General features: G+C 42.6%; 1 protein-coding gene across 1 annotated transcript in view; it reads left to right on the top strand.

Annotated features, from left to right (window-relative positions):
* The window catches only part of cox10 (cytochrome c oxidase assembly factor heme A:farnesyltransferase COX10), a 63,202-nt gene extending 43,927 nt beyond the window's left edge, over positions 1 to 19,275 (top strand). Inside the window, exons 5-7 of the mRNA XM_072667273.1 lie at positions 2,885 to 2,955; positions 10,829 to 11,061; positions 17,798 to 19,275. Of these exons, the coding sequence (XP_072523374.1) occupies positions 2,885 to 2,955; positions 10,829 to 11,061; positions 17,798 to 18,216 (723 nt within the window). The 3' untranslated portion in view covers positions 18,217 to 19,275. The remainder of the gene's footprint in view (positions 1 to 2,884; positions 2,956 to 10,828; positions 11,062 to 17,797) is intronic.
* The last annotated feature ends 1,982 nt before the right edge of the window (positions 19,276 to 21,257 follow it).

Below are 21,257 nucleotides of genomic sequence, written 5' to 3'. Positions count from 1 at the left end.
CGATAATTACTATACCAAAGTCCTTTACTAAAGGCCTTTAGCTCGAGTCGATGGGAGTAAAATGGAGAGAAGAGATTTTGCAAGGCTGGGAGAGTGATGATCTGAACCAGATGATTCTAACTTGAAAGTTTGAGCAAGAGAAGAGAAGAATAGGAATGGACAATCTAGAAGTCCAACGCCCGTTCTGAGGTTCTGACGGGCACCGAAAAAAGATTCCTACCAACTGCAGAATGTAATCCAGGCTTTTCTTCAGCTCTGCCAACTGTCCTCTTGGTTTGAGTGACGGACTTCATAAATGCACTGTTTTCCAGAGTTTTAATGTGGTCTTCATTCTTGTCTGCCATCATTGCTTTCTAGCTAGCTGCCCACAACACTGAAGCTCAACTTGTACACTGTCCAAATGTTTGTGGACACCCCTTCTACTGAATGCGCTTGGCTACTTTTTTTCACCTATTAACTCTGATATTCAAATGCTTGTCTAGTCCCTGTAGAGAGGTACTGCCAATAGAGTAGAAGATACTGTTGAGGAGCAGATAAACATGAACCTATTGATGGATGGATCTAGATAGATAATTTATTGATCCCAAAGGAAATTTAGCAGAATTTATTGGCAGCATGCTTAATGCCAGGTGTTGGCTAGAGTAGTACAAAGCCCCCCAGCATTCAGCTGTGGAACCGTGTTCTCTGGAAAAATGGTGCTCCATCCAGTATGTTTGTGATCGGGTAAGGTGGTGATCATCTAGCATCCTGGCTTCACTAATGCTCTTGCACTTGCATCAATCAAATCTACTAGAAAGCTTACTTGGACAGTAGAGACTGTTACTCCAACAAAAACAGGATATTAACAGGCTGTATTAATAACCTTGATTCTGTAATAAACTGTATATAAGCATGTCCCAATACTTTTGTCCAATTTTTTGTTTCAAATGCAAGTCTCTTCAAACCCTCTAGTTGTCAATATAATCTTAACGCTGAAGCTTCTGGGAAACTGGTCATTCTCGTTTGCTTGGCCAGTCCATGCAGATTTATTGCTTTGCTCAGGTCTCTCACAGGCTGGTCATACACATGCTTACATGCCGTTTCAGCCAAGCGCTCTTTCCAAAACCGCCATGGTCACATCTGCATTCAAGCCTAGAGCTTTCTCTCTCTCTCTGAGCAGACATTGTTAGCGCTTGGCTTGCACTCTCTCGGACGAGGCCTGAGCCAGAACCCTTGCGCTGCTTCTTTCGCAGACCTTTTGACGCGCTTCCTGACCCAGGAAATAGAATTAACACCTCGGCCTTCAAGTTACGGTCCCCCGGCGGAGGCCGCAGCTGCGCCCTACCCGGCCTAAGCCCCGCTGGTGCTCTAACCCTGACGGAAGAGAATAAAAGTGAGACTTCGCAGAGCTTCTGCTTAAGTTTTACGCAGCACATGTTGAGGTTTAACTTCTCCATCATAGTCCATAGTCAGTCATCTCGTATGTCATCGGTCTGCCGTGGACGGCGTTGCCAAAACCGCCGCAAGAAAATGAAAAGCCATCAATCTCCAGTGACGCCCGTTTAGACATGTTTGTCACAGTTCATTTTTACTTCTTCAAGCAGTTTTGTTGACTTGTTGATGCTCTTGGGTCTGTACGTCTCTTTGTGAAGCCGTTAGGCTGAGCTGTTCGTCACGCAAACTCTATTGAAACGAACGGGCTGAAGCGAAGGACCTGAAATGAAGGGACTAGGCCCACATGACACCTGATCAAATGCAGCCATTCCTTGTACGAAAGGGTTCACTTAATCCCGCAAGGATTCGTAGACAGCCAAGCAGACGCTCTCCATAGATCACATGTACTCCTTCTCTTTTGTGTGGTAATACTAGAATAGTAATGCCCACTCTCCAAGAGCCCACTCTAACCGAATACATGTGTCCTCTGTGTGAAACCTGTTCCTGACCATGAATGTATTTTAGGTATGGAGCCCGTTCCGATGTCAAGCAGACAGTAAATTAAGGCGGGCGAAAGAAAAGTGGATTATCTGTTTATTAGTTATTTTATGCCGGCCATATTTCAAGAGTAATGGATCCCGGGATTCACTGGTCTAAAGAGCAGGCTATCTGTTTTCTTCATTAGGTGCGGACTTGTGCGCACACACGCACAGAGATTAACCGGTTCCTGGCTTTAAGAACCCCATGTGTTTGCGTTTTAGCCACACATTGTGGGTTCCCAGGAGTAGCTTTTAAGCAGACTCCCCAGGAGAAGGCCATTAAACGGGGAAAAAAGTGTGCCGGGGGGGGGTTTAAGGACCTTCTCTCGCTCACGGATTCATACGCACACATATACAGTCAGGTGACAATAGGCACTACTATACCATGCTTCTGGAAAAGTGTTGCGAGGCAGAGCTCTGGAGATTTAGTCAAAGCTCTCCGGCTCTTCTAACAGAGGTGGCCAGAGTGCTTGATCCACTTTTAGACAATTGGCAGAGCCTTGTAATAGATTCTGATTCATAGTCATAGTCAAATTCATATTTAATAGCGTCCTCGTATTGAATGACTGGTGAAAACAGATGTGCTTGGGCTATTTGGCGATCCGGTCTAAGAAATGACGCAGCTTTTACCGGCATGACTTCTTGAAAACTCTTCTGGGAAAATCCGTCTTCAAGGACACCCCCCACACTAAGCCCCTAACCCTAGTTTTTAACTTAACTTAACTTTGTCAAGTCCTTTTGAATTAAGGCTGGACAGGGGAATTCTTACTGAGATGATGACTGGAGGACAAAATGAGGACGCCTCTTGTTTAGGTGCAGGGTCTAATTCTGTATAATATGATGTGTTTGATGTTCTCATGTTTTCCTGACTTGATCATTTCAAGCACCAATTGATTTTTTTTTTTTTTTTTCCCCCTCTCTGTTCTCCACAGTACTTTGAGGTTCCCTTTGATTCCAACATGAGCCGCACGAAGAACAGGCCTCTCGTCCGTGGACAAATAAGGTAATATTTACTAAACCTACACTATCAGTACATGTTTTTTATGACCGGAGACTGTTTAGGTTGTCTGAATTTGTACGTGAATAAGTACAGTGTAAAACCTGTGGATTTTAGCAAAGTCACATTAATTGATTTCTGCCTTTTTTCTTATGTTGAGGTAGTCCAAGATTGAAAGGCTGCTGTTTATGGTGTAAATATATGGAGTAAATAAATACTGCAAAGAAAAAAATAAATCTTGGTAGTATTTAATTTTTTCGTGGCTGTAGACTGTATAACAATAATTGCAGTGCATAATATCTACATCTATTATGCAGCCGTATAAACCTTGATTTCAGATTTGGTCCAGGGCTCCTTTTTAAGTTTTAAATATTAACAGAAACCAATACAATGTAAAATATGAAGGGTAAATATTCACCGGAAATAATTAAACATTGACGTCCTAAAATGGCAAATCTTTTAAATAGGTTTACAGATTATATGATCATGAACACAAACTTCAGATTTTTACTTGTTTTAAATTAATCTATTTTGTGAATTTCTTAGGCAGGAAATGTGGCTTGTGAAGTCTTCAAATACCTATTCTTAAAATGGAAAAGCTTCTTAAAATAATCTTATTATATAATATAAAATGCATTATGATGTATAAATATGGGCATCTTTTAATTTTCTTTACATTTAAGTAAAAAAATAGTTAAGCAGTATCTGTAAATTTAAACAGCACAAAATATTTATAATTATAAAAATTAACATCAGTAGAGTGTTTAGTTTAGATAAATTCAATATTTACACGATTTAATTTTTCTTGTCAGAATATATATTTGTGCTTCAGACTAAGATACTAAAGTTGATCTTATGTTTTCTCTCGTGCTCTTTGTCTGCACCTCATTCCCTCACTTGCTTTTTATCTGTACCTCCCTTTTAACCTTCATATGCTAACAGTGTCTCTCTTTCTGTCAGAGGTCTCGCCGTAATAAGTCAGTCCTGAATAAAACATGAGCCTGAGCACACTGTTAAGCTCCATTTGCTGCCGTATAGCTTCTCTCTTTACACTAAAGACGTCAGGCAGTTTAATGTCTGGGTATGGTTTTGTCCAGTCTTTCCTATCTGCTCCTTGCTGCTCACCGCTCACGCACCTGTCCTGTGGAACCTGATACAGGAGAACAGGTTGAGGTGTGCTGCTGGAGCCACACTCTCTGGCCTGCTGATAGTACCAGTGGAATTCCTCTGTTTACATGAAGTCCAACCCAGAAGTTGTGTGTGTGTACACTGGCTAATCAAGTCTTGACATTATCACTGCTTGCGTAAAAGCCGGGACACAGCCACATAAACACACACACTCGTGCGCACACACTTGTGACGGACAGCTTTTACTTGTAATCTGGTTTGTTAGTAGATTCTGATAGAGAAAGCCCCCCTGACCACCACTCTTTACTCAGTTTGCAACAACAAAGAGCAGATCAGTCAAGATGGGAAGGTAAAGACTGACTCTGAAAGGCAAATAAATCCAAACAGTCCCAACCAAACAGCTAGCTAATCCCACCGTTGTGTGCTTCTTCAGTACACACACACACACACACACACACCCAACACACTCCCCAACACCAGGATGTTTTAGTGCCCAGGAAGAGTCATGTCACAACACTCTGGCAATGTTAGCGTTTCTCAGAATGATGCATTTTAACTAGCATTATAAAAGATGTGTGTGTGTGTGTGTGTGTGTGTGTGTGGAAAAAAATAAATAAAAATAATATATATATATATATATATATATATAGTGTAAATACACACACACATTTATATTTGTGTGTAATATATATATATATATATATATATATATATATATATATATATATATACACACACCCACCCACACACACCACATGTACCCTACAACTATCTGTTGCACCGGCCGTGTCCAGTTTGCCGAGATTTCATTAGTTGAAATAAGATGGAGGGGTGGGGTCAAAATTAGGGCTGGGCAATATGGTAAAAATATTACGACGATAAGACAATATTTTTCATCAGGGTTTTGACATGCAAACAAAATACATAGTGATTGATGGTCTCTCTCCTGTTTTCTCCTTTTTTTATTTTTTTTATTTCTGTAATTAACGTAATAGCACTATATCCATGATATTTTCGCTTGTATCATGGTAACACAATGATCACAATTTTGATATATTGCCCACCCCTATAGAATGGTGCTGAACAGTTTTGTTTCACTGTGAGAGCTATACAAAACATAAATAAATAAATAAATAAAAATAGACTGAACTGAAATGAGTTGTTCTCTATACATGGCAGCGAGAGGGAGAAGGGGGGGCGGGGATAGACAAGACAAAAGTAGCGACGCCTCTTAAATACCACACATCCTACAATACCGTGCAAAATCTTTGCTTTAGTCAGTAGATTAATGTTTCTGGGTGGAACTCGCGCCTCAGCATTGCGTTAATCAGCCTTCGGCTGCTGCTTCGTCTGTAGCTCACCACGTGCTGTGTGTTCTATGGGTTGGACTGCATGCACGGGAAATGCACACTGTCATGGTTTGGTATGGATACAAATGCTGTAACTCCTTCCGTCTTGAAGTACTGCTCCACCCGCAAGCCTAAAGCTATTACAGTAGTCGCAAAGTAGCACACTTGTGGTATACGAGCCAACTGCGTACGATATGCTGCATTGTGATTGACTTCTGTACAGGCTGTGCTCTTACACCTCTAGTGTTGAGTACTAGGCATTGTGTGATGCCCTTTTGCGTAAAGTCGCTACCAATATTGAAACCTCGAGTATTGAGTATTGGCTCTTGGGCTCCCCCTGCGGACAGAAGGTGTAATTCACATATTGCTCAAGGACGCGCTTTACACATGCAGTTTGCAAGCTGCGATACACAGAACAGTCACTGAAAGTCAAAAGTATGTGGACTGAGGTGGTAGTGTAATTACAGGATGTTACACAAACATGACGGTTATGCAGCGTTTCACAGTTTTTAGGTGTTGGAGAGCTGTTTCTGGCCTGTCGGCACTATTCTTCCTAGTGAATTTCAGTGGAGGATTAATATGATTTTGGAAGCTGTTGGTTTAAGGTAAAAATTCTACAGTATTTAAAAAAAATAATTAAAGAAATAAATGAACTTAAGCGTCTAAATAGTCAATACAGTCAAACTACTCATACTCTACTGCTCCACAGTAGGATTGCAGAGCTAAGGAGTCTGTACTTTTAGATTCTCTACTGATTTCAGCCCATTCTTATCAACACTGATACCCCGTCTTTATTGAGGTGTAATGTTATAGTTTGGATTCAGCTCGACGGTGTGATCCTAACCCGTTGAGAACTCCTGCAGTCTCTATGGTGCCGTCACTCTGGCCTCCCCTAGACCTCCTCCAATCCCTCTTTTTTTTCATTTTTCAAAGAAAAAAAGCATATCTGAGAGCAAAGATAAAGAGGTGAGCTGATAACCGCCTTCTGTTAAATCTCCAAGTTTGTCAGGTTAAGCTTGGACACCTCTGGCATTAGGAGATATCTCTTCCGAGATACTTAATTGTGGTTAAGATGAAGTTAAATCCGCAGCTCAGCGAGGCGTTGGCTTAGCTGTAAGATTAGGAACTCTCAGAATACGAGAAGTTCTGCAGTTTAGCTGTTTTCTCTCGGCTTGTTTTTGACTCTTTGCCTCGTCAGTCAGGATGAGTTGTTGGTGTGTGGGTGTGTATGTGTAATGACCTTAGGTAGAAGAACAGCTAACGCCCATAAACAAACAAAGGCACACGCAACAGTGCAAACACGAGCGTCACCTTTCAAACATATCATTACATCCATTAGCTGTAGACACAGAGCAAGCCATTTACTCCCAAATCCAAACACTTGAAGTCAGCCTTCAGCATGACAGACCCCGGCTTCGTCTCCTTTGGAGCTGAACTTGCCTTTGATGTCTGCTCAGATATGCTGGGTGACTGTCCTACTCGCGTTACCTCACGTTCCAGCAGTCCGCAAGCCCAGGCTCTTATCTAGAGCAGTGTTTGAGGTTGGATAAGAAGCTTTGTTCTATTTAGGCCACGGATTGAGTGTTAGATCTTAGTGTCTTTTATATTTCCTGCAGCGGTTGGGATTTTTCTCACAGGTGAGGTTTTTCTCCGAATGACACTTCAGTGTAGATGATGATGATTCTGGAAGATAAACTGCAATAGTGGAGGTGTGCTCTTCCTCATTCCTGCTGTTTTTGCTTGAATTTTCTGACCAGCATAGTGTCTGTTGCACCATGGTCCTGGAGGAACGTTGTTTCGTTTCACTGTGTACTCTGTATGTAGTTGAAATGACAATAAAACCCACTTGACTTGGCTATTCTTGGTCTTCCAGATCAGTGGATCCCAACCTTAGTCCTGGAGATACCCGGGTCCTGCATATTTTTTAGTCGTTTCCTGCCTAAACACACGAGATTTGGCTCAGGAAGGGCTCGTCAATGAGCTTAATAGCTGGATCAGGTGAGTTGAGAGCAGGGTAACACTAAAATGAGCATGGCAGGGGTTCTCCAGGACCAGGGTTGGTAGCCACGGTTAGATCTTGCTTTGGGTTCCTTAGTTCTCATTTAAGTACTCTTAGCTAATGACTTTTCAGACGTTGTGAGATGGGAGCGCCTTGACGTGTTTTGTAGCCTTTCCTTCCCTAGTTTTCGAACCCCTGCCAGTGTAGGAAAGTTAGGAGACCCAAGTAAAAAGTTTAGTGAGATGCAAATTCAAGCTCTTTCCAGCAACTTCAACTTGCACGCAGTGTCTTTGAAATGACAGCCTGTGTTATTATTTCTGCTCAGTTTTGGGTTATTATTATTATTATTATTATTGAAGGTCCAGAAGGCAGGTTTTCACCAGTTTAGCTGAACAAGTCTTGTACATGACCCAGTAAGTAAAAGAGGGCAAGGCTAACTGGTCTGTAGGTTCGTGTTTTACTGCCGTTTGATGCTCGTGGTCTAAAGATTTAGCTGTAAAGTGGTATAATCCTTTCGTGAATGTAGTCTGAGAAGTAACCGAATATTCTTCGTCTCCCAGTGGGAGAGAAAATACCGCTGCCAGTTGTTTATATAAGTAGCATCATGATGAATCAGGAGCTTTACAGCCTCAATATTTCACAGCATATTGAAGACATTTGTGCCGTGTGATTTATAGACTTACGAAGTTGTTGAAGCTGTACCAAGACAGTGATTGAGGGCAGTTGATGATATTTAGTGTGGTACAAAGGAATACCAGCGTAGAGCACAAATTCAATTACCACGTAACTTCTTTATGATTGTTGTGGCTGAAGGGGTAACTGGCTCCGTGTGTTGGGAACAGACTAGTCTTGAATTCCGACATCATGAGCACCTCGACGGCATCTGAAGACAAAGCATTCTCGTGCTGGAGTCGAATGCAGTTGGGCCCTGATTGGTTCCAGTACGTTCTGGTAGTGTTCCATGGTTTATTAAATTTGCTGTGGGATTTGCGTGTTTTTAAAGGTAGTCTTAACCGAAGTTCATGAGATTCCTATTTAGCTTGATCACCTAAGTGCTCACCCAAGTCACTGTGAAAAAGTTTGGACACCCTACTAGGTCAGAATGTAGTAATGCCCCCTTCGTCAAACTGGGCCAGTCTTTCACCCACTCTTCCATGCAAAAACGTACCAGGTCTGCTGCTTTCTTGGAACCACCTTTTATGCGCAAGGGTGTTTGTGATGCAATGAGGGCAATTCCAAAATCTTCAGCATTTTTTTTTCCAGAAGATAGAGGTGGATTTGGAGTGTTTTGGATTGCTGTCTTGTTGTAGACAGTTTTACCTCTTCTCAGCTTTTCTCAACTGATCAGTCATATTTGCATATTTAAATCCATTCTTTATCTACCCCAAATGCATGATGGTTAGAACCCCATAATTTTTCTAATAAGCCTTTGGTGTATGTGGCCAAATTTTATTTTCACTTAATCAGTCACTTAAAAATTACATTTTCACTTAATCAGTCCACTTTTTTTTTTTCAAAATGCTCCTGGGTTGATTATGATGTTGATTATTGTAATATGGTTGGCTTTCCATGCCAATATTTATTATTATTATTATTATTATTATTATTTCATTTTTTTCAAGCAATGCTGCACAGTAGAGGAGTGCACCACCACTTTTTCTGGTCTCCTTTGCCTTGGAACACACACTGAAAAGCTCCCAACACCACATAAAACAGTCATAACTGCAGTAATCACATTAAAGTGGAATCTCCTGCAGTACAGCAGTAAAGCCCCCCCCCCACCCCGGTCCTGGTGCTATCTCCCTTTAATTTATGGAGTATTTAGCTGTGAATGTGAACCAGGCGTGTGTGTTGGACTGCTGCACTGGCTGCTTTTAATAAAGGCCTAGCGGATGTGCCTATCCGGATGGAAGCATGGTTAGGCATGGTTTGATCTACAGCACGCGCCCAAGCCCTTTGTTTCGCTCGACACACTCAACACGCAGACACTTATCACAGCAGCTGCTCTCAATTTCTTTCTCCTGTTCCTTTTTTCTCTCTCCCTCTCACGCTCCTCATAACGTGTGCATTATGTTTGTATCAAGGTGCCTACACTAACGGTTTCACTAGCTGATGTCAGATGTGTAACAGGTGTGGTTTGTGTGTAGGTGTTGTGATGTGTGGGATGTTGAGTCAGATCATTCTGAGGTTTGCACGTTTAGGACCTAGGTGTTGTGTAGCTGCACTGCTCTCAAATGCAAAATCCAAGGAATTCTATCTGCTTCCATTTGTGCATATATGTCACTTTGTTTAAAGGTTTCAGATCATCCAGCATATTTTCATTGAAGATTTTCATTCAGAGGTTGACTTGATTGTGTGCTTAGGATCATTGTCCTGCTGCATAACCCAACTGAGCTTGAGCTTTAGGTTATGAACTGATTGGTGGACGTTCTCCTTCAGGATTTATTGATTGAAAGCAGAATATGTGGTCGTCTGGGTCCTGCAGAATTAAAGCAGCCCCAAACCAACACTCTGCCACCACCATGTTTGACTGTTAATAGGATGTTCTTATGGCTAAAGGTTATCTTTTCCTGTAGTTCTCAAGATAGACATTATCCCACCTTATCATTATCCCAGATAATTTGTTGTGACTTGGTTTAGTTTAGCATTTTGATCAGATGTGCGGTTTTCATGTAGCAACAAATTATTTAATGGGATTTTTTTTTTTTTTCCATCCAAATTTATCGGGGGCAAAAGTTTGTCATCTGCACATAAGAGGGGGTCACAAACACCGTAGTAACACAACCAACCACATGAAGTTCTACAGCAGTGAGCTAACACCATAGCTGCCACCTAGGATACCGTAGCATCTTCCTGATCAACACTATAGCACCCATCTAGCGTTATTATTCTTTTTCCATAGAATGAGTCCGGTGCAATAGTTTGTGCACCCTTCTTATGTGCAAATGATGCATACACACTAGTAACCCAACCAACCTCAAGGGGTTCTACAGCAGTGGCAACACCATAGCAACCAAAAAGCAACACCGTAGTAACTACCTGGGATCCTGTAGCATCATCCTAGCAACTTAACTGTACCACCTAGCAACACTATGGCGCCCATCTAGCAACCCCATAGCAAGCACCTGGAATTCTGTCGAGCAACTGCCTGGGATACCGTAGCAACTGCTTAGCAACCCCCTGGCCATATAAAACTACAGCATCTGTCTAGCAACCAAATAGTTATACCATAGCAACCACCTACTAAAGAGTTCTGCCCATATGACCATGTCTAGCAATTGCTTGGACGTGGGAGTTGGATCATGTGATTTGTGGAGTTCAGCTTCACTGAACGTCAGTCATAGATTTGTGTGTTCTTTATTGATCAGGTTAATAAGCTCTCTCTCTCCTCCCTCTCCTACAGCCCCCTCCACGCGGTGTCTTTTGCTCTGGCGTGCGGCATCCCTGGTGTGGCCCTGTTGACCCTGGCTGTTAACCCCCTCACTGGCTTCCTGGGAGCGCTGAATATCTTCCTGTACACATGCTGTTATACGCCACTTAAGCGCCTCAGCATAACCAACACCTGGGTGGGCTCGGTGGTGGGGGCCATACCTCCCATCATGGGCTGGACCGCTGCCACAGGGATGCTTGATCCAGGTATGACCAAAACGCACATTACACAGACATGGACACGCATTTCACACACAACACACTTGTGTTCACATCCATGTGCTTGATCAGTACTGTGCTGAGGGCAGCCGCTGTACTGAACATCTCCTGGATGCCCTTGGTGTGCTGTGATGCTTGAATACAGCTGTAAGGTTTCAGTTAAGCTGTCCTAAACTGTCTTAGACCTCTCAATCAAAAGCCAACAAAGTGTCATGAAGTGTGTATTGTTTCAGTTTCTTAAAGACCTTTTAGGGGCACTTCTCTGATATTACCATATTTGACCCTGCTCTAGTCATCTTAAAAGCTCCATATTAAACTGCAGAGTGATGCACTGTAACAGTGACGCACTGCAAATGGTCATATCTCCACCACAGAGTCCAGCCTGCTGTTTTTATTGGGGGAGGTGCATTGATGCAATGTCCTATTCTAATAGGATGATAATAGTGATCTGAATGAACTGCTTCCCACACACTGACCTTTATTCATTTTCTTAATTTTCTTAAATTTGCTCTTGAGAAAGGTCCCAAAAAAAGTGTCTAGATTTATGATTTATGCTGCAGAATTGTTCACAGCTCTGCTCTTTTTAATGATGGATCCCATTGTCCCAAAAAAGAAACTTTAAGTGGGTTTTAAGAAAACAAGAAAACTTCCTCTTAACAGCTGGTTTAATAGGGCAGTTTAAACCGACCTATTAAACCAGCTGTTAAGAAGAATTGTGTTTTCATAACAGCTGGGTTAATAGGTCAGTTTTTCTGTGCCATACACCCACTATGGAAAAAAGCATAGTGGGTGGCTTTGTCCCTTTCACACATTTCCCATCACAGTCCAGAGCAAACTTCAGTTTAGTTTAACCTTCTGAAGTCAAAAGGCATTTTCTGGATCTTCTTAAATTCACCTTTAAAGGCACTCACATATCAGAATACGTAGATCAATCTCTGAAACGAGACCCCATGTGGCCTAGAGCACTTCATCAAAATTCAGATTTTAGAAATTCTTAATATTTCTTGTAAAAACAAATTGTTTCTGATGTGGACAAATAGTTTTTGAGCTAGAAATTAGTCTTTGCTTCAGAAAAATGTCTGTATAAAATAGTTAGTAAACAACAAGAGGCAGAAGAGGAATTTCTGGGTGTCTCTTCATTAGTTGAAACCTCACACAAAGTTTGGGATGTACCTTGACTCTACATGGTTAAATGGGGAGATTGTTGTCTTGCGAGAGCAGTGTGGCATCCCGCATTGTCATTTTTAGTGGTTTCCACCAAAGAAGAGGGAGACCTCTCAAAACATCTGCCACGCATGTACATAAGAGACGCTTGACTTCTGGTGTATTTCAGGTTGTTTTTTTTGTATGTTTTTTTCGGATCAAAACCTTTTATCTTTAAAATGGCAACTTTTTTTCTGCAGATTTTGAAGCATTTTTATTGTCATGCAATTTGGCGCAATATCTGAGACTATTGTGAGATTTAAATTGTCAAGAAAGTAAAAAAAAAAAAAATACGTTTATCCAAGCAGCCCATTTGGTTTTAATGCTTATTCCTAAACACGAGTGTTTTGGATGCCTGTGTGTTTGCTTGTAGGGTCGAGTGTATTGCTATGGCAGCCATAAGTTGAGGTCAGTCAGCTACTGCGTGTACGTGCAGAAATAAAGGGCTGACTTAAAAGAGGACGACCATTTCCTGCCCTTTTCATGAGATCAGCTGTCTTCTGCTTTTCCTGTACGTCTTTGTGCATTTCTTTGGTTTCATCTGCCGAAGTGTAGTTAGATGTTTTCATACTTTACAGACTGGCTGTTTTTCCTTGCATCTATTTTAGTCGATCACAAAACTCTTACAGGAGAACAAAAAAATGTAACTTTTAGTGAAAGTCAGTGTAATGTATCATTTTATTCAAGTCCAGATTTATTTTATTTTTTTATTGGTCCATCTATTTTTATATTCCTAGGGAAGTTGGTAGAGTATGTTCTAAGTTTTGACTTGGTACAGAGTATTTTATTTAGTGTCACTCATTCATTTTCTTAATTTTCTTAAATTTACTCTTGATAAAAGTCCCCAAAAAAGTCCCTACATCAGATTCATGATGATTTGTGCTGCAGAATTGTTCACAGGTCTGCTCTTCTAATGATGGATCCCATTGTCCCCAACAAAAGAAAACCAAGTTAATGGGTCAAGTTTTTTTTATAGTGGGTGGCTTTGTCGCTTTCACACATTTTCCATCACAGTCCAGCAGGCTTCAGTTAGGTTCTGAGTCAAAAGGCATTTTTTGGTTGATCTTCTTAAATTCACATTTAAAGGCACTCTCATTTAAGAATACCCACATGTTTTATATCAGAATATGTAGAACAATCTCCGATCTCTGAGACCCCGTGTGACCTAGAGCACTTTATCAAAATTCAGATTTTAGAAATTCTTCGTATTTCTTGTGAAGTTGGTGTAAGTGTAGTGTATGTTTTACTTTGAGTTTTGACTTGGATTATTTTATTTAGTGTCCATTTATTATTCCTTCATATGTGTAAAATAGGAATCATAAGCAGAACATCAGCTGCAGATGATCAGAACATGGTTAGAGAGGATTATTCTGGAGGAATCTGTCTTTATTTAAACCTCAGACATGTAGTCTGGTTTGCTATTGACTGAATTGAAGTGAGTGGTGAAGATGATCACCATGGCCAGATCCAAAGAGCTCTCTGAGGCCTTCAGAGAGAAGGTTGTAGATGTAGAGGAGTCGGAGAATGGGGGTTAAAAAGCTCTCAGAACTGTTAAAATTCCACCACTGTTCCACTTTCCACTAAATTATTTAAAAGTGAAACAACTTTCAGGTCAGGCTGTCCGGGCGAGTTCGGCCCAAAAGCAGACCACAAGATGAGTAAAGTCTCGTATAATCCTAACATTACAGAATCTAGTTCCATCATATGAAATAGAAATGTCCATATATCTGTATTAATAAAGAACTAAATATGTAAGGAGTGTCTAAATGTCACATGACCGTATAGATCTGTTGATTTTCGTGCGTCTTTAGTATGTAGGCATCAGTGCTGTCCAAATTCCATAAATCTAAATAAATGGAGCTATTTTTAGTTCTTCGTTCATCATTATTTAAAGCTATAGCTACTCTCTGCTGTCCAAGTCCTCTTTGGCCACCGTCTTATTTATTCATTTATTTTTTTAATTTAAGAAATCCTTCACCTCTCTAGGCAGGAAGTAATCTGTTAAACCAAGTGAGAATGGTGATGCTGTTGGTTGAGGCAGCACCTTTTCATTTATGACCGGATAATCCTGAGATGACCAAATCTCCTCTGCAGTCACCTCAGGCCAACCTCATACCCCCCCCCCCCCCCCCCCCTCTCTCTCTTTTCTGCTTTCTTTGGCTGTGGGCCATCTCTCATGTGCCGCTTCCCTCACGTACTCATCTGACAGTCTTCCCCTGCCCTGCGTTGGGATTAGCTGGCTCTCTTTCCACCAACCAAACCGGTCTCTGGCCAGTGTGGAAGCGGGCGGCACGAGCAGCCTGGACCCCTGTGCTACTTGCTAACATGGTTTGCGGTGGAAAGACGAGCTTAGTGTTTCGGAGCCTTTGTTTTCCCAGAGGATTTAGCTACAAGTGTGTTTACACAAGCGGAGCGCACACACACACACACACACACACACACACACACACACGGGCACACAGGCAGGCAAACGCACACAAAGGCAGCGCTGCGTTTCATGCTCTGCTGCGCGAGCGCCGGTCGTGTTGGTGTTTCCTTTCGTTTCTGCTGCCTTTCTCCACTGCAGAGCCTGAAACCCAAGAAAGCAGTGTGTGAAGTTACTCGAGCCCCCTCTCTCCCTCTCTCCCTCTCTCCCTCTCTCGCTCTCTCGCTCTCTCGCTCTCTCGCTCTCTCGCTCTCTCTCTCGCTCTCTCTCTCTCTCTCTCTCCCCCTTCCTGTTGTTCTCTCGCTCTTTCATGCTTGGGCACCGTGGGGTCGGAAGCAGTGGGGTCATTCTGGTGCACTGAGGTCCTTCACTCTCATGAGTCAACTTTATTTAAGAGCTTCTTTTGAAGTGTCTCCATGTGTTTGTTCACCTCAGGATTTTCTGTTTAGTGCTATGTTGAGCTTGGTCAGTTGGTGGGCAAGATGCAGGGGTGGGGGTTGTAATGTAAGATGTCATTTGTGGTGAATTCGCTTGAGAGTAAACATCTATGTGACCTCCCAAATTCCCACAGATGGCCCAGTTTAAAGAAGCTCACCCCTGCCCTACCCTACCCTACTGCCAATAGAGTAGGAGACTATGGAGCAGGTAAACATGAATCTATTGGCACCATGCCTAATGCCAAGCGTGGCCTAGAGGGGTATAAAGACCCCTAGCATTGAACTGTGTTCTCTGAAATGATGGTTCATGCTCCATCCAGTACTTTTGGGATGAGTTTGAGGGAGTTGGGGATGAGGTGGGGTGGTGATCATCCAACCTCCTGACCTCGCTAACACTCACAGTAGTGCACCATAATGTACAGTAGTAGACAGTTACTCCAACAAAAGCTATAGAAGGCACACATTTTCTATATAAATAAATAAATACATTTGGGGAAGAAACAGAGAACAAGCAGGTGTCCCAATACTTTTGTCCATTAAGTTGAATGGTGCTGACTTGACCTCTTGTAGCATGTGGACCACTGCTGTAGATCTTCCATTAGTCTGTTGTTGCAGGGCTGGAATAAGAGCCTGATGATTGTCAACATGCTGTGGGAGGACGAAGGACACTCTGTAAACTTCTAGCGAAGTTGTGCAATGAAGTTAATCCTCTGCATGACATTTAGTTCAGCAGAAGGGGACTTTCAACAACACTTATACTGAGCGGTGCCAAGGAGCCCTACCCCATTAGGTTCTATAATGAGTCAACCTTCGGCCAGAGAGATATTGACCTTCCTTCAGACTTAAATAGCTCAGAGTAGTACGACTCTGCTTTATTTGACTGTTAATCTGTAATTATCTAGAACTTGTATCTAAGGTTGCCGCAATTAGTCACCGTAGTCCATGACCTTGACCCTGAAAATGGACCGACACCAGTATTTTAAGCTGGCGCTTTGTTTTTTAACATTATTTTCATTTTTCCTTTTTAATGGCTTAAGCTTTTTAGGTCGCTAAAACACTTCAGTTCAATTAAGCACCTTTTCTCTTTACCACTACAGAAATGCTCCATGAGCTCCATTTAAACCTAAACAACAAAAAAAGCTGTGGCAGAGTCCGACCTGGTTTCCACAGACCCAGAGTGTATCGTCTGTTTGTGTTTAAGGCTGGTTTATACGTAGTGTGAATGCGCCGGTCTGTCCGCGATGCTTGATGTTCACACCTCTTGATACGCCATCGACGTGGTGACCACGAGCTTTGGTGCCCATGGTGTTGAAACATGAGGCTGGAAGCTCCTCTTTCCCGCAGTTACAAATGAGGAACAAAGGAAATCGACTCCAGTGTTTATATGGAAAGGACTTTCAGGATTGCATAGATAACTGAGTGAAGGTAAAGTTACAAGCAGGTTCTCTTTTCTCCAGAGATCACATTTCTTTGTGTGGGGAATAGTGTAAATACAATAGATCACACACACTTTGATAGGGGGTGTAAATACCCCGCTGCACTGCTGACTGTTGTGCTGAACCTGTAGGAATTTTAGATGCTCGGTTTTAACAGTTTTGGAGGAAAGTTAATCATTTAGATCAATCGATAAAAACTCATTTCTTTTTATTTATTTCTTTATTTCTTTCTTTATTTAAAATGTATTATAGAAGTTGCTGGTCTAGGTCTAGTAAGTGGTTACTAACTAAATGCCTGACTGATTAATCAGCAGTTATTCAGTTAATGCAGTAAACTTTTTAGTAAGTTTTGCCTGTGGGATCATGTTCCAATAAAACGGATCCCAAATTATCATACACAGATCAACCACAACATGTTAAGTACCATCTGCCTAATAATTAGAGCCCCCTTGTGCCACTGCCAAAGATCTGACCTCTGAAGGCATCCTGTAGTATCTGGCAGCAAGACATTAGCATAAGTCCTGTAAGTTGTGAGGTTGGTGGCACCTCAATGGATCATATCAATGAGCCTTCTGTACCCGTGGCCCTGTCTCCTTTTGACTGGTTATCCTTTCTTGGTCCACTTTTGGGAGATATTGACCACTGCATAATAGAATAAATCCCACAGGACCGGCCAGATGTTTTGGAGATGTTCTGACTCAGTTGTCTAGACTTCACTGTTTGGTTCTCGTCAGAGATCCTCGGGTGCTTATGCTTGACCATTTTATTCCTGCTTTTAACACACCGACTGTTCACTTGCTGACTAATAGGTCCACCTCTTGATAGAAACCACTGTGAATGAGGATAATCAATGTACTTGACTTCATCTAAGTCATGCTAATGTTATGGTTGATCTGTGTATGTAAATAATCACTGGTATCTACGCACATGTTTTAAACCAAATTCTGTAGCGGTTTTGTCCATAATATTAGGTACTTTAGGTAATATTAAGGTAATTAGGAAATATTAAGTTAATGGAATAAGGTTTTACTCTAAATAATTTTGGGGCGTTTCAATTGGTCCATTCATCATAACCCGTTCCCTCAGCGTTCAAGGGAAACTGCCTTGTTAAATGATGTAGTAAAATGAAATTGGAAGGAGTGAAGATCGATGCTCATTGTGTGTGATTTCCAAAGCTGTGATTTTCTCTTGCATTAATTGCCTCTCTGTATCTCCTTCTCCAGGTGCTTTGCTGCTGGGTGGAGTTCTGTACTCTTGGCAGTTTCCTCACTTTAACGCTCTGAGCTGGAACCTGAGGGAGGACTACTCGCGCGGTGGCTACCGTATGATGTCGGTGACTCACCCCACGCTGTGTAAGAGAGTAGCCTTACGCCACAGCGTGGGTCTGATCGGCCTCTCCACTCTCGCACCAGTGCTGGATGTCACCACATGGACTTTCCCTCTGATCTCCCTGCCCATTAACCTGTACATCAGCTACCTGGCCTTCCGCTTCAACCGCCACTCCGACAGACAAAGCGCACGCAAGCTTTTCTTCTGCAGCCTGTGGCACCTCCCCATGCTGCTGCTGCTCATGCTGACATGCAAGAAGCCCCGTCCAGAGCCGGTGAAGGCAGTGGACGCACCTCTCGCTTTGCAGAGTTAAGATGGCAACCCTTAACCTGCACTTCCAAACATGTTCACCTCTAGTCTACAGCCACCAAACCAGGGCTTCCCAGTTGTACCCCTGTCCTGAATTAACTGTATTTTTGAAAGCATTCTTGCCACCAGTTACGTCATGTTGGGCTGTTTTAATTTGGTCAATTTGGCATGGAGTTATGAGGTTTTCTCAAGACAGTGGTGCTATATTGGTGTTTTCCTGCTTTAACGCACCTAATCTAACTCGTTAGACTGAAGTGTGATAAAGCAAGGAGCAACACTTTAGTGTTCAGGGCAGGGGTACTCCAGGACCAGGGCTACGGAAACCACTTCTGCAGACGCAACATCTGTGTCCTTATGATGTTCATTTGATGGCATTTCATTGGCAATGCCAGTTTGCTGAAAGCATTCGGATTAATCTGGTTTAAAGTAGTATGGTCCCAATGAAACAACGAAAGGGGGGGATGCCTGAAAACTCCCAGAGGAAAAAGTCGCTCAGGTCAAGTCAATGCAATGTCTGTAAATATGTTGAATATTTATTGAATGGCCACCCTCCCAACAGTGCGTTGGATCGGTCCGACACAACAGAAATGAGTCGCCCCTCTCTGGTGGATAGAAATCCAAACCTGAGTTCACTGTAAACTGTTGAGCTCAGATGTGATATATACAAATACTGTAAATTGAATGAGCCCTGACCCAGCCTTTGTCAGGTGCTGCGGTGAGCTGTGTTTGCGGTCAAGTAACTGCAGTACTCCAAAGCGAGAGTGCACTTGAGGCGTATTTCTCAAAGCAGGCTTTCTGGTTCAGTCTAGCCAGATAACTTGAGTAGACCAGAGTCTAGTCTGTCCAAGCGGAGAAGAGCTGAAGGATATTTCCGTTGGACAAATCTCAAGTTTGGGCTGAAGTTAGTTTGGCTTACAGAGAAGTCTTGCTTTTAGAAATACCGCTCTGCCATGTTGGTTCATGTAGCCAACTTCTGGCCTTCTGTGGTTCGTATACTGTCTTGTAATGGTTTGTCTACATCTGACCTCTGTGTATAAATAAAGCTATTTGAGAGACAAAAGAATAAGTGTAAAAATATCCCTGATGTCCTGCTCTGTTTTTTGGATGATATTGGTGGGGGATGTTCACCTGTCTTGAACTGTCTGGAAAGAGAGCACCTTTTGAGTTTGTGTGTAGAGAAATACTACCTCAGCATGATACTGCACCAGGTCACAAAGCAACAGTCTCTCCAGCTGGGTTGTTGAATATAACGAGAAGTTCAGCGTTCTTTAGTGGCCTGCCCAGTCGTCAGATCTGAACCCAGCAAAGAACCTTTGGGATGCGGTTGAACAGGAGAGTTGCAGCATTATAATCCTTAAGGAAGGTGGTATGCAGCGTCTTGGGGAATCCATGCCATGAAGGATTGAGGCAGTTTTGAGGCCAATAGGAGTCTGTGTTGTACTGCTCAACATCATGTGGATCTCCAGGGCAGGTGTAGGTTAACTGGTCATTTTATTGTAAAGTGACCTCTGGTTCTTTTTAAGTTCATATCAAACCACTCTAGATGACTTTGTTCACACCTCGGCCATTATATTAAAAAAAAAATTATTATTACATTATTATTTAAAGAATTATGGGCAGATTTGTCCGACATGGTTCCTTCCATGTCCAGTAGTCAGTGTTTTTCAATAACTGTAATCCCTCAAGTAGTAATGTGGCCTCACAGAGTACTCATACACTCCTAAAATGATGGTTCCTTGAGTGATTCCACAGAGGAACCACTTTTGTAAAGCAGCTGAGCCTAAGAAGAACCTTTAACCCTTTAAAAGGTTCCACACACATGTACTGCAATGATAAATGTACTGGGACACCTGCTCATTTATTAGTCCTTTGAAATCAAGGGAATTAAAAAAAATGCTTTATCCTGCTTTTGTTGGTGTAACTGTCTCTACTATCCAGGGAAAGGTTTGTAGTAGATTCTGCAGCATTGCTGTGAGGATATGATTGCATTCAGCGACAACAGTGTTAACGAGATCGCCACCATCTCAAATTCCCAAACTCATCCCAAAAGTATTGGGTGGAGCACCAACCATCATTCAGAGAACACAGTTCTTCCACTGCTCCACAGCTCAATGCTGGGGGGCTTTACAGCCCTCTAGCCCAGGCTTGGCATTAGGCATAGTGCCAATAGGGTCATATTTACCTGCTCCAGAGAGTCCTCTTCTATTGCCAGTACATTTCTACAGGGACTAGACAAGCTCTGTGTGTGTGTGTGTGTGTGTGTGTCTGTGTATTTGCAATGTGTGCAACATAAAGTAAAGTCCACAAACTTTAGGACATGTAGTGTATGTCTTAAAAAAATTATTATTGGTTCTTTACGGCATTACTCTAAGAACCTTTAGTAGCACCTTTATTTTTAAGAGTGTTAGCTGTCCTGTGTTCGGTCACTGCACTTCCACAGCGGTGGACCTCGGATCCTTAAACATCCTAGTTTAATTCCCCCTTTTTTTTTTTCTTTTTTTTTTCTTCTTTCTTCTCCCTCTCCTCCCTCGCCTTTGTGGTCGTCACAGCGTCCGGCTGCTCTGGCCACATTTGGCTAACGTGACGCCCCGCGGGATCTGTGGAGGATCGACCTCTGCACCTGTCTGGCTGTAACACTTGATCCCCTCTTCCGCAGTTTCTCCTCAGACGTTCCCTGAGGTTCTCCTTCCATCAGCACCTCCTCTATACCTCACCACGTCCTGCAGGCCACACCATCCAGCCTCCCGCTTCCCACTGATCTCCACTGAAGGGATTTGACCTGGACCGAGAGATGGTGGGACAGAGGAATGTGACTGAGACGTCCCCTCGTAAAAAAGGCCCGGGTCCGGATATGACCAGCACCAGTGTGATTCATATGAGTGTTAGAGGGAGGGCAAGGGAACGAGAGAGAGAGCGAGACAGCTGTTCCTGCTGTGACTGTAGATTGAATATCAGTGCCAGCCAGTCATTTTGCCATAGTTTTATGACCACTCGTGAGGTGCAAACAGCAAAAGCTCTTTTCGTCCCATTGCGCCCTGCACCGCT

The sequence above is a fragment of the Salminus brasiliensis genome, chromosome 22 (genome assembly GCF_030463535.1).
Source record: "Salminus brasiliensis chromosome 22, fSalBra1.hap2, whole genome shotgun sequence".
NCBI lineage: Eukaryota > Metazoa > Chordata > Actinopteri > Characiformes > Bryconidae > Salminus > Salminus brasiliensis.
This window is presented reverse-complemented; position numbering and strand designations above follow the sequence as displayed.